This window comes from Leopardus geoffroyi, chromosome D1 (assembly GCF_018350155.1).
Source record: "Leopardus geoffroyi isolate Oge1 chromosome D1, O.geoffroyi_Oge1_pat1.0, whole genome shotgun sequence".
Lineage (NCBI taxonomy): Eukaryota > Metazoa > Chordata > Mammalia > Carnivora > Felidae > Leopardus > Leopardus geoffroyi.
In genome coordinates, this window is record NC_059329.1 from 916,945 (window position 1) to 932,931 (window position 15,987).

At 47.9% G+C, this 15,987-nt stretch overlaps 1 protein-coding gene across 1 annotated transcript in view; it reads right to left on the reverse strand.

Annotated features, from left to right (window-relative positions):
• Positions 1-5,184: 5,184 nt before the first annotated feature.
• TMEM123 (transmembrane protein 123) overlaps positions 5,185-15,987 on the reverse strand; it is a 57,166-nt gene continuing 46,363 nt past the window's right edge. Inside the window, exons 3-6 of the mRNA XM_045486592.1 lie at positions 9,569-9,817; positions 8,587-8,740; positions 7,001-7,106; positions 5,185-6,964 (exon numbers count right to left, since the gene is read on the reverse strand). Coding sequence (XP_045342548.1) covers positions 7,082-7,106; positions 8,587-8,740; positions 9,569-9,817 — 428 coding nt within the window. The 3' untranslated portion in view covers positions 5,185-6,964; positions 7,001-7,081. The remainder of the gene's footprint in view (positions 6,965-7,000; positions 7,107-8,586; positions 8,741-9,568; positions 9,818-15,987) is intronic.

Below are 15,987 nucleotides of genomic sequence, written 5' to 3' on the forward strand. Positions count from 1 at the left end.
GGTACTTGAGATGCTCTGTGTTTCTTCTTACCCTGTAACTCCTTAGATCCCTTAGGCAGAGACTGGGAAGAGTCCAGATTTCTCCATCCTCCAGTCTCTTCCCACCTTTGTTTCCAGCAGGAGGTGCTGATGGAGTTGGTAGGTCTGCGTGCGTGTGTCTGCAGGTAAGTCGGTCCCTGCCCTTCCGGAAGGAGTCGAGAGCACATGAAATCATTTTAGAAACTGTTCTGTTTCTTTGGCTTGATCGCTGCTGTCTATGTTGAGGATCCACTGTGTGCCAGGCCCAGTGCTGTCTTAAACAATTAGGACGCGGTCCCGGGCTGTTACGCTCCCCATCCTTCTCTCCCTAGTGCCTGGGAATGGAAGTGTATTTCTAGGTGGGGCCTTTAAAGAGGTAATGATGGCAAAGTGAGGTCCGGTGAGCCCAAGTGTAGGGGGATTGGTGTCTTCACAAGAGATCTGAGTGCAGACACACCCAGAGAGAGCAGAGGAACGTGGCCATCAGCAGTTGCGGTGAGAAGCCTCCGAAGAAACCAGATCTTGTAGCCTGTTGACTCCAGAAACGGTGAGAAAGTAAGTTTCTGTTTAAGTCACTCAGTCTGGCGCTCTGTTACGGTGGCCCTCGAAGACAAAGCAATGTGCGAGAAGCACATTAGCCCCATTCCTGTCAACAGCCATAAAGGAAAATTTGAACATGGGTCTGCCTGGCTCCTTAGCCTGTGCTTTTTGGACAAATTATCCTAGTAAGTTGCGTTAATATTTTTAAAAATTGCACGGACTGTGATCCAGCATAAGAACCAAGTGTTTAAATTTGAATTCTGTGGATTTGAAAGTTTATCTGTCTTGGCTTTGTTCAGCTAGTCCATTTTATTTTATTTTATTTTTTTTTTAATTTTTTTTTTTCAGCGTTTATTTATTTTTGGGACAGAGAGAGACAGAGCATGAACGGGGGAGGGGCAGAGAGAGAGGGAGACACAGAATCGGAAACAGGCTCCAGGCTCTGAGCCATCAGCCCAGAGCCCGACGCGGGGCTCGAACTCCCGGACCGCGAGATCGTGACCTGGCTGAAGTCGGACGCTTAACCGAGTGCGCCACCCAGGCGCCCCCAGCTAGTCCATTTTAATGTGTAAGAACGTCTTTCTTGCGTTCGGTAAAAATATTGCATGAAGTGTAAGGAAGTGGTAACGTGATTCACATTTTATCTACTTGCTGAGCATCCTGTCTGCCTAGATCAGGGTGAGTCGGTTTTAGTCGCTCCCTTTTTGCTCTCCTAACGATGATAATCATAACAGGTGTACTTGAACCAAGAGGCAAATGTCAGATGCTTTGTTAATTGCTTTATTTAATGCTTAAAACCCTAGGAGACTTGTAAACGGTGCAAATTTAGGCTCAGTGAAGTGTAGATTGTTGGAGGCCTGGGTGGCGGTCTACACATGGTACGGATGAGCCTTGAACAGCACACATATACTGTGTGAGACCAGTATATGCGGATTTTTTTTTTTTTTTTTTTTTTTTTAATGTTGATGTTTGAGTGCACGCGAGTTGGGGAGGGGTAGAGAGAGAGGGAGACACAGAATCTGAAGCAGGCTCCAGGCTGTCAGCACGGAGCCTGATGCTGGGCTCTAACTCATGAACTAACTGTGAAATCATGACCTGAGCCGAAGTCTGATGCTTAAGCATGTGAGCCACCCAGGGGCCCCTATGCAGATTTTTAAAGTAAGTCACTTGAGGGGTGCCTGGGAGGTTGTTGGTTGAGCGTCAGACTCTTGATTTCAGCTCAGGTCATGATCTCATAGTTCATGGACTCGAGCCCCACATGTCAGGATCTGTGCTGACAGCGTGGCTCCTGCTTGTGATTCTCTGTCTCCCTCAAGATAAATACACTTAAAAAAAAAAAATATATATATATATATATATATATATATATGTGTGTGTGTGTGTGTGTGTGTGTATAAGTATATATAAATATATGTAAGTGTATATATATAAAATACGTAAGTATATATAGGACACTTTTTTTGAGATGTGTGACATCTGTTAGGCATCTGGATATCTTCTTTGGAAAAAGGTCTATTCATGTCTTCTGCCCGTTTGACTAGTTCTTTATAGAGTTTGGATACTATCCCTTTATTGGGTCTGTCTTCTGCAAACATCTTCTAACATTTAGTAGGTCGTCTTTTGGTTTTGTTGATTGTTTCCTTCACTGGGCAGAAGGTCTTTGTCTTGATGAGGTCCCAATAGTTGATGTTTGCTTTTGTTTCCCTGCCTTTGGAGACACGTCTAGTAAGAAGTTGCTACAGCTGATTTCAAAGAGGTTGCTGCCTGTGTTCTCTAGGATTTTGGTGGTTTGTTGTCTCCTATTTAGGCCTTTCAACCATTTTGAATTTATTTTTGTATATGGTGTAAGGAAGTGGTACAGGGGGTGCCTGGGTGGCTCAGTGAAGTGTCCGCCTTTGGTTAATGTCATGTTCTCACAGCTCGTTGGTTCCAGCCTGGAGCCTGCTTCGAATTCTGTGTCTTCCTCTCTCTGCCCCTCCCCCACTCACGTTCTGTCTCTCTCAGAAACAAACACTTAAAAAAAAAAGGTGGTACGGTTTCATTCTCCTGCATGTCAACCATCCAGTTTTCCCGTCACTATTTGCTGAAGAGACTTTTTTCCATTGTGTATTCTTTACTGCTTTGCCGAAGATGAGCTGACCATATAGGTGTGGGTCCATTTCTGGGTTTTGTAGTCTGTCAATGTCATTGATTTTTGTTTACTGTTGGCTATCAAGGATTAAGTAGGATTAGAGTATGCTGAATTGGAGAACAGAGGTATTTTCCAGGCAGAGGGAGAACTATGAAGAAAGACAAAAATGGATGAGGCATTTTTGGAAAAAGAAAGTGAATACTGAGACGAGAAACAAGGCTGGACAGGCAGGATGGGTACCAGGTTTAAGAGGACTACAGATTATGGGTTTTGCCGGCATTAATTCTGCCAATCCATGAACACAGGATACCTTTCTGTTGATGTTTTCCGTGTCTTTCCCCAGCGTCTTGTAGTCTTCAGTGTAGAAATCTTTGTTTTTTTTGATTAAATTTAATCGCAGGTACTTTGTTTTTGGTGTTATAAATGTGGGATCATCTTTATTTTTCAGATGCTTTGTTGTCAGTATGTAGAAGTACTGCTTTTTGAGCATTGGTTTCTTATCTCGCAACTTGACTGTGTCCGTTAGCTCTAACCGGTTTTGGTGGATCTTTAGGGTTTTCTGTTTATGAGAACGTGTGTGCAAACAAAGACTACGGTACTTAGTCTTTTCCAATTCTGATGCCTTTTCTTAATTTTTTAAGTGCTCTGGCTCGAACTTCTCATCTTGTGTGCAAATAGTGGTTATCCCGTCTTCTTTTTCTTTTTTGTTTACTTATTTTTGAGAGAGAGGGTGAGCAGGGAAAGGGCAGGGAGAGAGGGAGGCAGATTCTGAAACAGGCTCCAGGCTCTGAGCTGTCAGCACAGAGCCTGACACGGGGGCTCGACCTCATGAACTGCGAGATCATGACCTGAGCTGAAGTCTGACGCTTAACTGGCTAAGCCGCCCAGGTGCCCCACCCCCGTCTTCCTTGTGGCCCTGATGATAGCCTGTACGCTGTCCACGTATGATAGCGGAAGGACATTCCTTCCAGATCTAATTTAAGGTTTCATCGTGAACAGATGTTGAATTTTGTCAGATGCTTTTGTCTAAGAAAACCAAACCTGTATGATCGCAGTCCATTATTGTGGTGTATCACGTTGGTTACGTGCATGTGTCAGAAAAGCCTTGCATCCCAGGGATAAATCACAGGTGTCCCGGCAAATGATCCTTTAAATGGGCCGAATTCTTTGCTAGTTTTAAAGATTTTCGCATCTATATTCATCAGGGACTCTGCCTTTGGGATCAGGGTAATGCTGGCTTTTTAAAATGTGTTTGTGGGGGGCACCCGGCTTGCTCAGGCAGAACACGGGACTCTTGATCTCGGGGTTGTGAGTTCACGCCCCATGTTGTGCATGGAGATTACTTTAAAAAATGAGTTTGTGGGGGCCTGGGTGGCTCAGTCGGTGAAGCATCCGACTTCGGCTCAGGTCATGATCTCACGGTTTGTGGGTTCGAGCCCCGCATCGGGCTCTGTGCTGACAGATCAGAGCCTGGAGCCTGCTTGAGATTCTGTTTCCCTGTCTCTCTGCCCCTCCCCCTTGCATGCTTTCTCAAAAATAAAGGTAAAAAAAAAAATAAAAAAAACGAGTTTGTGAGTGTTCCCTCCTCTATTTTTTTGGAAGAGTTTGGGAAGGATTAGCATTATTTCTTCTGTGGTAAAATTTACCTGTGAAGCCACCTGGTCCCAGCTGTTGTTCATGGGGAGATTTTTGCCTAGTGATTCAGTCTTGGTAGGATGTATGTTTCTTATGTTTTTCTTGCTTTTAGAGCTCAGCTCCTCTGTCTGGGCAGGGACAGACCAGGCTTCCCGGACTGCTGACGGTCTTCTGTTGAGGATCCGAGTCGGGCAGAACTGCACCAGTCTGCTGCTTCTGCACGCGAGCAGGGATAGCCTGTGAACTTGGGCATTGCAGGTAGGATGCCATCCGACCTCTACAGACCGAAGTGCTACCCGCCACAAGACCTCCCTTCTTTTTTTCTTTAGTGTTTATTTTTGAGAGAGAATCCCAAGCAGGCTCTGCACCAAGAGCCCAACACGGGGCTCAATCTCACAAACCGTGAGATCATGACCCAAACTGAAAATCAAGAGTCGGATGCTCAAGTGACTGAACCATGCAGGCCCCCCCAAGCTCTCCTGTGACAGGTTCCAAGTGGTCGAGACCACAATGGGGGTGTTGTAGTGCAGGGGAGACCCCTCAGTGTATTGCTGGACTGTATACTGGGGACAGTCATTTTTTTATTTCTAACACAAATGTACCTGTTTTTAGAATTCTACCCAACTGCATAAAGCAGGGGCATGAAAGGAGAATCCGGAGCAGTCCTTCCCAGAGGTTGGTGGTCCTACGAATTCCCCAGGTGGGATCGTTAACACATTGAATCAGGATGTGTGGGTGTGGGTAAGACTCTGCGCTTCTAACAGCTTTGTCAGCCAAACACACTTAAATAGTGTCTTTATTTGGGGCTTTCATTTCTCTTGAGTTTGTGGAAATGAAAGAAAACCACACACACAAACCTCTTAGATGAAGACAAAGTTTTATTCTAAAAATAGATCTCAGTAACAATGAAATACCAAAAGCTGGTCATTATAAGAAAAAGAAAAAAGAGGTAAAAAATTTGCTTTAAATTTTCCTCCTCAAAAATACAAAATTCTCACTGTACTATATTGCAAACTCTCATTTATCTGTATGCAAATTAACTTTATCCAAAGACATTTAAAGTCACAGATTGGATTCTAATGTATCTTCAAGTAAATACATTCTCCGAGAATGCAATGAAATATTTAAACATAATTGGGATATAAATTTATGCTTAGGGGAACAGTGGTTCATGTTACCACTTCCCTCTATTTTTGCAGATAACCAAAAAAAGTGACTGCACCCAAGTACTGGTATTTGAAGGTAGCAGAGAGAAAACACTAACTACATTATTTCTATCTTTAAAGGCATATAATGACCTGTAGTACTTAAAAAAGTGGTTTCACATCTTCAAAGTGCTAGAGAAGCAAGTATCAGGGAAGACAAGGTTCGACCTCAAGTACTGAAGAATGCAGAAGACAAAAGGAGGAAAAAAGGTAAAAGGCCCCCATCACTGTATCCATCAAAGTGGTTTAAAGACCAGGTAGGAAAGTTACACAATCAGCCCACCTCTCTGTCCTCACCACACTACCCATGGTCACCACCCCAGTTGGCTGCACAGTGACTAGGAAGGACTGTCCTGTATCAAAATTCTTGACATTCTCTGAAGGCCAAAAGCTGGTCCCAGAAGGGCCATCCTCTTCCATGTAGATGCACCGTCATCAGGACAGCTCAGCTTGTTGGCAGAAAGTGGTGGTACTTGACTTTGCGTAGTCATTTAGTATGACTGAAACAGCTTTTTTTGTCAAAACTTGACCGTGAGTTTTGACTGCTGTAACGTGAACTCGAAAACTGAACACCCAAACATAAGTTGACTAATACTGGTGTCCCGACAATACTGTGCTTTTTCTGTTAACCTAATACAGCCTAAAGTGCCCCTCTACAGGAGAGGAGGGGCCTAAAGAATAAGAAAAGTTTCTGGTCTTAAAAATTGCTTAAGGATTTGTATTTGGAATAAAGGTTTTTTAGTATATCCCCAAATCGGATAAAATCAACAGTGCACAAAAATACAGCATCTTCTTCCTGTATGTCAGTAGCCTGAGGGGTGCCCTCCTATCCCTGGATCGATCCACACAGCCTTCTAGAACTCTAGAGAGATCCCACAGGGGCTTATGTTAGTATGTTTACACTACATGAAACCATCCCACAACTCAACCTACAGGTAACTGGTGCGTATGAAACAGCGCAGTTTCCAGCAGTGGCAACACTCACAGTAGGAAGGTAAGCGGACGAGATGGTGAACACGCCGCTACGACGTGCAGAAATGAGAGAGGGGAAAGACAGACTAAGCGCCACCGAAGCTGTAATGATGACACAAGCGCTAACAGGGCTCAGCCACACGTTCTCGTGCCGGGGGCGGGGTGGTGCATTTTGTTTCTCACCCAAGCACGAAGCTTTAAAACTACAGTTATGTCGGAGACCTGATTTACTCGGAATTTCTGCCGTGTGGCTTTAGAGCAGAGCCGGCTCTGGGGAGCGGTGAAGGTCTGTGTCGTCGTCAGTACGTGCCGTCACAGTGAGTTACTCCCCCGGCGTGACCAAGACCACAAGGAGGAGAACGGCACTGGTCTGTGTGTTTTTAGAAGTGACTGTAACCACTGCAAATGCTCATTTAAAAACCGAAACCACAGTCTGTCTTCAGTAATCCTGAGGAATCTTTACGTGCGTGTAACGTACGATGTACTATATAAACATGATCTGCGTATACTGTTTCCAAGGAGAATCATCCAAATTCATCGATAGGGCTGTATTGATCTTCCCATTGGTGCCTGGAGTCCCTTAAATGATGGCATCGTGTTCATCGCTGTAATCAAAAGGTAAAATTGTTTTGTATTCGTGCCAAAGCTGTTTCGGTTCATATTTTTACATAACTTCAAAGCCGCAGAATGAAAATTGTCATTTACGTGAAATTTGTTCAAGTGTCCGGTGTACCATGGGGCGTAAGGGTTCCCATAGTGACCCTCGAATGTCTGCTCTGCCCCTTGTGGCTTCTCGGCCGATAGCCACAGAAATCTAAAACAGGCACCCTCCTTCCTTGACCATCCCCTGTGTGTCGGGTGTCACATACCTCATCTTCATCCTCCCGGAAACCCTATTTACGTCCTGACTTCCTTTATTCGTTTTTGCAGAGGACCTGAAGCCAAGCAAGCACGTGGGAAGGTGCCCAGAAGTGCCGCTCCTGCACCAAACCCCACCCCTGCACGCTTCTGTCACCGCGGGTAACCTTTTCATGCTCACTGCTACAACCGCCACGTGGGGAACGTCTCCAGTTTTGAGCGGGACAGACAAATCCAGCGTTCTGTAAGAACTCGAACTTCAGAGCAGCTCTTGGCTTCTAAATGTGCTGTCACGTAGCACTAAGAAAAAGGCGCTGTGGTCCGTGGACGGTAAGGTGCACCCTAACTTCGGAGACGTGCCGTAGAGGGGGAACAAAACGAAAGCCGCGCGGACTTTCACTCGAGTCCGTGAGGTACTTTCTCTGGGGCTCTGTCAACAGACTCCAGGCACAGCCCCTCCCAGGCAGCGGTGCACGGCTGTGTACTGTGTACTTTAGTAAAGCCTGGCTCCTACTAGCTACAGCCACGGGCTGTGTGCTTAAGGCAATTTAAAACGAAAACACGGTTTGCTTCACTACTAGTAGCCTCATTTACATCAACAAACACTGATGCTGTAACAGAGTGAGTGGCATTTCGTGTCCTATGATTGTTTGGTGAAATTTATCAAGCACACATGATAAATATTTCTAGAAACACAGAATCTGGCAAAACGCCTCAATGCTCTGAAAGCAAGTTTGCTAAATCAGTTTGAACTGGTTAAATCAGCTCCCGACGTGAAAGTTGGTGTGGGACACACGTGTATGACGAGTTAAAAAACTGGGAAATACAGTACATTAAGAATCAAAAGAACGAATTGGCTCTTGTATTCTAGTAAGAGCGAATAAACCCTCCAAACAACGTTAAGACCCACACAGTTACGGAAAGGGTGAACGTGGCAAGAGCTCTCAACTCACTTGATGCAATGACTTAGAAAATGAGACCGTGAAGAATTTCTTGAAAACCAGGGTTCTACCAAGGCTGTTCCCTTAGTGCTGCTGATGAGCACCAGCCACACGCTCCTGGTACGGTTACAGGGGTGAGTGAAGAGGGAGAACGTCGGGAAGCGGGACATTTGTACCGGCACGTGCATCCATTTTTTGTTTGCAAGTACAATTCATAAACCTGTGGCCCCCTTTCGGTATTTTGTCACGATCGTGAAAGAAATACAGAAATCCTATCAAAACTCACATGGTTCTGTACCGAATGCCTCTTCGTGAATAGTACGTTTTGCATCCGAAGTACAGAATCGACAGAACTCCCAGGGTTAATACGATGCCACCGAGAAAGCTGCCAATATCAAATTTCGATCCTGGGTTTTCTTTAGAATTGATAGTTGCTGTGACTAGGAGAAAAGAAAAGTAGGCTTTAGTGGTTTTTAAAAAACATTACAGAAAGCTGAGCTCCCCGGGGCACCTCGAGCGGTCGCAGCGCTCCCCCCCCCCCGCCCCTCCCCCACCTGAGGGTGTTTGTGCTGGGGGACCACAGCCTCAGGCAGCACCCTCTGGGACTGTTCCCTTATTCCCTTGTCCCGGGAAGAATCGGTGCCTTAACCAGGGTGTCTGGACCGCCCGTCTGAACGAGGGCGTGTAACGGAAGTTCTCCGTTCGATAAATAGACTGTTGTATCGCATCGAGGCCCTGGTGACATCTCAGCGGATTTCAGAACACAAACTGCAGGAATAAGGCTTCAGGGTAGAAAATACAGAAATCTGCGGCAGACACGACGAAGCCTGCCATTTGTGCTGGCCTTCAAGCGGACCTGAACTTGGAAAACCTCGAAGGGACGATGCTGAGGTTCTGAGCTCGTGGTTTCACGTTCCATCTTAAGTCCAAGCACGGAAGCGTGCTGGCCAACACCGTATGTGTGGCCGCGCCCGTGACACCCAGGAGCCAACGCCACCGTGAGCACGCTGTGGGGGGGGAGGCCCCGCCCAGGCGCGCACGAGGGGCCCGGACAACCACGCGAAGGACCATCCGGGGAGGACGTCCTCCTCCGGTCAGTGGCCTGGTTCAGGGGAAACCTGCTTCCTACGGGGACAAGGTTGGCGGCACCCGCAACGGTGATTTCTGTACACGACACGGTCGTCTGCACTCCCGCCAGAACGGAGCCACGCAAGTGCGGCATCTGACACCGGCTTTGAGCACGGAAGGAGCTCAGCTCCCATACGTACTTGTCACGGGTGAAGGCACAGAGGTGGCCGAACGGTTGTGGGCCGTGCTCGCGGTGGACGGCGTCTGGGAGGCGCTGTGGGTGGCGTGGGTGGCAGAGGTCGTATTCGGGGAGGCCCCCACTGTTGTGAATCTGGGTGCTGCTGTGGGCGTCGAGGTGCTGACAGCGTGTGTCCTGAGGACTTGGGACACGGCTTTCGTCGTGTTGGGGGGTGCACCCGTGTGGCTGGAGGTCACCGTGGTGGCGTTGCCTGCGAGAATGAGACACATGAACATGACACGGGGCCCTCATCTCTGGGAAGGGAGTTGACGGGAGGACGGCGCGGGTGGTGGGCGGCCGGGAGTGCGCACCCCATGCGACGTGGCCGGACGGCAAGCCTGTCAGGGGTGACGCCCCCCCACCCCCCAACCCCGGCCGCCGGGGCGTGGCCGTCGGGACGACCTCCCACGGCTGGAGGCTCCAGACACCCCTGAATCCCAGAGACCCCCGTTCGCGCCTGGGGCGGAGGCCTTCACGAGGACGATTCGGACCCGTACGCACCGAGCACGTGCCCCGGGTCCCCGCCCGGGCGACGGCAGCGCCAGCTCACCCCACGCGCACGCTGCCGGGGACAGAGACATTCCGTCCTCTCTCTGCCCCTTCGCACGGCCGCGCTTATCTCCGCCTGTTCCCTGTCCTCGGGCTCACCCGTGGCGCTGCCGTCCCACGGGGCCTGTCTCCACTTCTCAGCCGGCACTCGCGTGCTCCGTCACTGCCGGAGGGGACTGCCGCCGACAGGAACACCCTTGCCTCCAGTCCGCTGGACTTTTTCTTCGAAGACGTCCGGACACACCAGCCTCGCCTGTCTACCGGCTTCCCGGTACCTCTCTCGGGCGCGGGTCCCTACGTGCCGTGTGACCCCATTTTTTTTTAACAAGGTCCAAGGAACACTGCTGTGCTATGTAGACCGGTGAACCAGTAAATGCTCATGATTCCGAGCGGAGGACACAAGTGGCAAGAACCTGAGCTACTGTGGGTGCTCTGTGCTGAGGCGACACGCTTCAGGACGGACACGCTTCCTTTGGTTCTAAACCGGTGCGCGCTATCGCGGTGGATTCGACACGGGGAAGAGCTCGCGTTTCTACCTCATTTTCAGCCCAGCAAGATCTGTGCGCAGTCCACCGGGAGGCGCGGTGCGACCCGCGCTCCTGCCCCACCCCTGCGCCAGGTCACCCGAGCAAAGACGGAGCCGCGACGGCTTAGCCTTTCCCAGCGAGAAAATCCAACCGTGTTCAAGAAACGAGCAGCTGAACATTTCCACAAATGGACACGACAGGCCCCTAGGCTTTTTAACTGTCCTGATGCCCACGAGTGTCACCGTGATCCCAGGAGGCCAGCGAGGAGCTCCCGTCCAGTGACACTGCGCCCTCGTGCGCCCATGTGCACTTGCGGGTCTTCCGGCGAGGGACAGAAGCTGTGCGGGTGTGGGTGGCACCCGGGGCAGGACAGGGGCTTGCAAGGTCCAGGGCTCCGGGCACGGAGCAAGTCCCGGGACACAGCACACCGCACGGAGCACGCACTCTTACTGCGTTTCCAAGTTGCCGAAAACAAACCCTCGAGGTCGTCATCACAAGGCAAAACCCCGTGACTGCGCTCGGTGCCTAAAGCTCGGACTTCCTGTGGGGATGGCTCGGCAAAAACGCACAGCTGTTGGCGCCCAGCCGGGACCGGGTCGCAATAGAAGGGCCGAAACAAGACGCTGTCGAGGCACAGACGGTCGTCACGGGAGGGTGCGTGTGTCCGTCCACTCGTCCCTCTGCTCAGGAAGGAGCAGACGAGAACACCACCCCAGCTTCAGACCAAGCAGGAGAGCCTTCGGGGGAGCAGCCCCTAGACTTGTGGGGACACAGAGACTGAGTGACTCTGGCCTGACGAGGGCCCGGTCCCGGCGGTGAAGCTTAGAAAGCGGAGCTGGCTGTAGACTGTTCACACTGGCAGCAAAGGCGGTATTTCCCACGACCCCAGTCTGGCCCCCACCCCTGCCCCATGCAGCCCCCAGGCCCTGCACAGTGTACACAGCTCGCTCCCCCCCCCCCCCCCCCCGGCTGCACCTGCCCCACGTGACTGCCTTGTGGCAACACTCCGCAGAGGGAGGAGGGTGACCGGCAGGGAGGACACAGGACCTGGGCCACGGGTGTGTGGAGTCCGAGTCAGGAGGAGTCGGGCCCCAGCCGGGGGAGGCCCAGGAGTCCACCTCGGCCCGAAGCAGGCATCCCGGCCTCCTAGCCCACCAGCGTCCAGTCCTGTGATGTGAGGACGACCAGAGCACAGCAGCCGTCGATGTCCCCTCCCCACCGCCAGCCCCGATGCTGCCGTGGCCCAGCCTGGCAGAGGCGGTTAAGCCCTAGGTTCGGATGACCACGGCTTCATCATCTTAGGATTATTCTGGAAGGCAGAGGCACCCGAGGTCCAAGTCAGTGCTCAGTGGACACAGCTGTGGGGGAAGGGCGTGTTCGACTCATGCCAGCTGCTGCTCCGTGGGGTGGGCCCAACTCAAAGGGACACCCTCACCCCAGGACCGCAGGATGTCCCACACACTGGCACACAGGATCCTTACGTGGGATCGAGTCACAATGAGGTCACTGGGAGGGATCTCATAAAAGGAGATTCACCCTCTTGCCTCTAGAAAACACGGTGCCACACAAGGGTCTACGAGAGGCAACAGAGATAATTTAGGTTGAGCATAGCACAGTGCCTGTGACAGAGGGAACATCAGTGAGTCATTATTCCTTTTATTTTCATTTTGAGAGAGAGAGAGCAGGGGAGGGAGGGGCAGGGGAGAGGAAGACAGAGAATCCCAAGCAGGCTCCTCGCTGACAGCACAAAGTTCCACGCAGGGCTTGAACTCACAACTAGATCATGACCTGAGCCGAAATCAAGACTCAGACGCTTGACTGAGCTCCCCCTCCCTCAGTTGCACCAATTTTTACCCTTTTTTGAGCATGAGCTCTATGAGCTGTATGTATTTCCTGCACCGAGCTGCACCGTCACATCCCCTGTCCCCAGGGTCACCACCAACGCCATCTGAACATCATCATATCAAAGAGGGTGCCGGGGTTCTTCAGTTCATCGAGACAATTACCCAGGACAATAATGTGAAACCAGGCCAGTGTCCAGGACCACTGACAACAGGGACACCGCATCCCCCGTCTGGATTTACTTGGCTGTCTCCTTACGGCTCTGCTCAAGCCACTTCCCTCACTCCTGCAGCCTTGGGTCCAAGGGTATAGCTAGGTGCCATGTTTTCCCTTTAACCTAACAACTTCAAGGTTGAGGGTGACCGTGTGTTTTCATCAGGGCATCAAATACACACTTAAAGTGCAGTGGAAAATACACGAGAAGACTTTACAATCACATTTAGTTTTAAATGGGACACTAGTGCCTTTTCACTTCGTGTCTCTGAGTGGAGTCACCCAAAGACAAGGACTGAAAGTGAAGGGGCGGGAAAAGGTATTCCGTGCAAATGGAAACTAGAAGAAAGCTGGGGTAACCACACTTAAATCAGATAAAACAAACTTTATTATTATTATTTTTTTAATTTTAAGCAGCCTCCATATCCAATGTGGGACTTGAACTTACAACCCTGAGATTAAGAGTCACATGCCCTACACACTAAGCCACTCGGGTGCCCCCAAAACGGACTTTAAAACAAACAATGTAGTAAGACAAAAAAGGGCACTGAATAAAGATGTCGATTCAACAAGAGAATAAGATATTTGTGTGTATTTAATGTACCCAACATAGAGAAGTGAAATGTATAAAGCGGCCACTAATAGACCAAAAGGGAGTAAGAAAACCAATAAGAGCAACCCTATAGTCAGATCAACTAGGCAGGGAAATAAGAAAAATATTGACCTTAAACAATGTTAGGCCAGGTGGACTTCACAGATAGACACATTCTTCTCAAGGGCACGTGGGACATTCCCCAGAATAGATACTATGTTAGGCCACAAAACAAGTCTTATTAAAAAAACAAAAACAAAAACAAAATAACATACCAAGCATATCAGCCACAACAGTATGCAACTAGAAATCAATTAGGAGAAAACTTGAAAATTCAGGAATACGTGAAGTTTAAGCGACATGCTACTTAACAATGCTTCAAAGAAGAAGTCAAAAGGGAAATCAAAGTATACCTGAAGACAAATGAAAATGCAAGTACAACACACCAAAACGAATGGGATACAGCAACAACGGCTCTACGAGGAAAATTTACAGAGATGAACGTCTACTCAAGAGACAAAGTTCCAAAAGCAACAACCTACCATTATAGCTCAAGGAACCAGAGAAAGAACAAAGGCCAAGGTTAGGTGAAGAAAGGAAGCAACGAAGATCACAGCGGAAATAAAAATGGGAGAGACTGAAAAGCCCAGTGAAACAAAGAACTGATTCTTTGAAAGGATGAACACAATCAACAAACTTTTAGCTACAATCACCTAGACAGAAAGGACTGAAATAAAATCAGAAATCAAAGAGATCCGTGGATACCACAAAATCAGCAAGAACCGTAAGAGACTGCCAGGAGCAATTATCTGCCCAAAAAAATCGGTCAACCTACAATAAACGGGTAAGTGCCTAAAAACACACAACTTTCTAAGACGAAAGCATGAGAAGATAAGAGAATCCGAACAGACCAGACCAGACCTATCACTACCACGGAGATCGAATCAGTAAAGAAAACCCCCCAACAAACCACAGTCCGGGGCCAGACGGCTTCACAGGCTGAGTTCTGCTCAACATTCAAAGAAATAACAACACTCCTTCTCAAACACTTTTGGAAATATAAGAGAAGAGGATACTTCTCAACACATTTTACCAGGCCGGCATTACCCAGATCCCCAAACCAGATCAGGATGCCACAAGCAAAGAAATGTAATACCATTATCTCTGATGAAAATAAATGCAAAAATCTCCAACAAAGTATTAGCGACCCATATTCATCAATATATTAAAAGGATCCTACACCATGATCAAGTGGGATTTTTTCCAAGGATGCAAGGGATGCTTCAGCATCTCTGAATCAATTATACACCACATGAACAAAATAAAGGTTAGAAATCTTATGATCATCTCAACAAATGCAGAAAATGTACTTGATAAAATACAACATCTGTTAATGATAAAAACTCTCAAAAAAGTGGGTATAGAGGGAACATAACACACACAATAAAGGCCATATGTAACAAACCCAGAGCAAACTTCATGCTCTATGAAAACTTCTATAAGCTCAGGAACAAGACAAGGATGCCCCTCTTGCCACTTTTATTCAACGTAGTATTAGAAGTACTAGCCAGAGCCATTAGGCAGAAAAATCAAAGGCAAATTGGCAAAGAAAAAGTAAAACTGTCGCCATCTACAGATGGCATCTTACATACAGAAAACCCTAAAGACACCACCAAAACAAGTGTTGGAACTAATAAACAAATTCAGTTAAGTTGCAGGATACAGACATCACTATGCAAAATCGGCAGCATTTCTAAACACTGACCAAGAACCTGCAAAAAGGCAAGTTAAAAAAACAATTGTAGTTACAACTGCATCAAGAAAGTAAAATACCCGGGAATAAATGTAACCAGGAAGGTGAATGACAGTAAACTATAAAACACTGATAAAAGAAGCTGAAGGTGACGCCAATAAATGGCAAACTCATGCTCATGTATTGGAAGAATTACTATCGCTAAAAAATCCATTCTGCCCAAAGCTGTCTTTAACCCAACGCAGTCTCCATCAAAATTCCAATGCCATGTTTCACACAAAGAGGAAATCCGTAAGTTTGTATGGAATCAACAAAAGACCTCAAGTAGCCCAAGTAATCTTGACAAAAAAGAACAAAGCTGGAGACATCAATTTCAAACTGTACTACAAATCTGTACTGATCGAGGCAGCGTGTATTGGCATAAAAACACGTCTAGATCAAGAGAACAGAAGAGCCCCAATAAACCCATACACCTGTGGTCAATTTCTAACAAAAGATCAAAAAATATACCATGGGGAAAACAGCGTGTTCCCCAAATGACGCTGGGTGAGCGCGGAAACACTAGCTTACACCACACATACAAATTAACGTGAAATGGATTAAGGACTTAAATGTTAAGACTTAAGCCACAAACTCCTAGCAGAAAACATAGGCAGTACACTCCTTGACGTCAGCCATAGCTATTGTTTTTTTTTGATCGGATACCAAAAGCAAAGGCAACAAAAAAGCAAAAAATAAACAAATGGGACACCGAACTAAAAAGGTTCTGCACAGCAAAGCAAACCGTCAACAAAATGAAAAGGCAACCTATGGAATGAGAGAAGATATTTGCAAATCATTGCATAAGGGGTTAATATTCAAAATACATAAAGAAGTCATTCAACTCAACAGCAAAAGAAAAACAA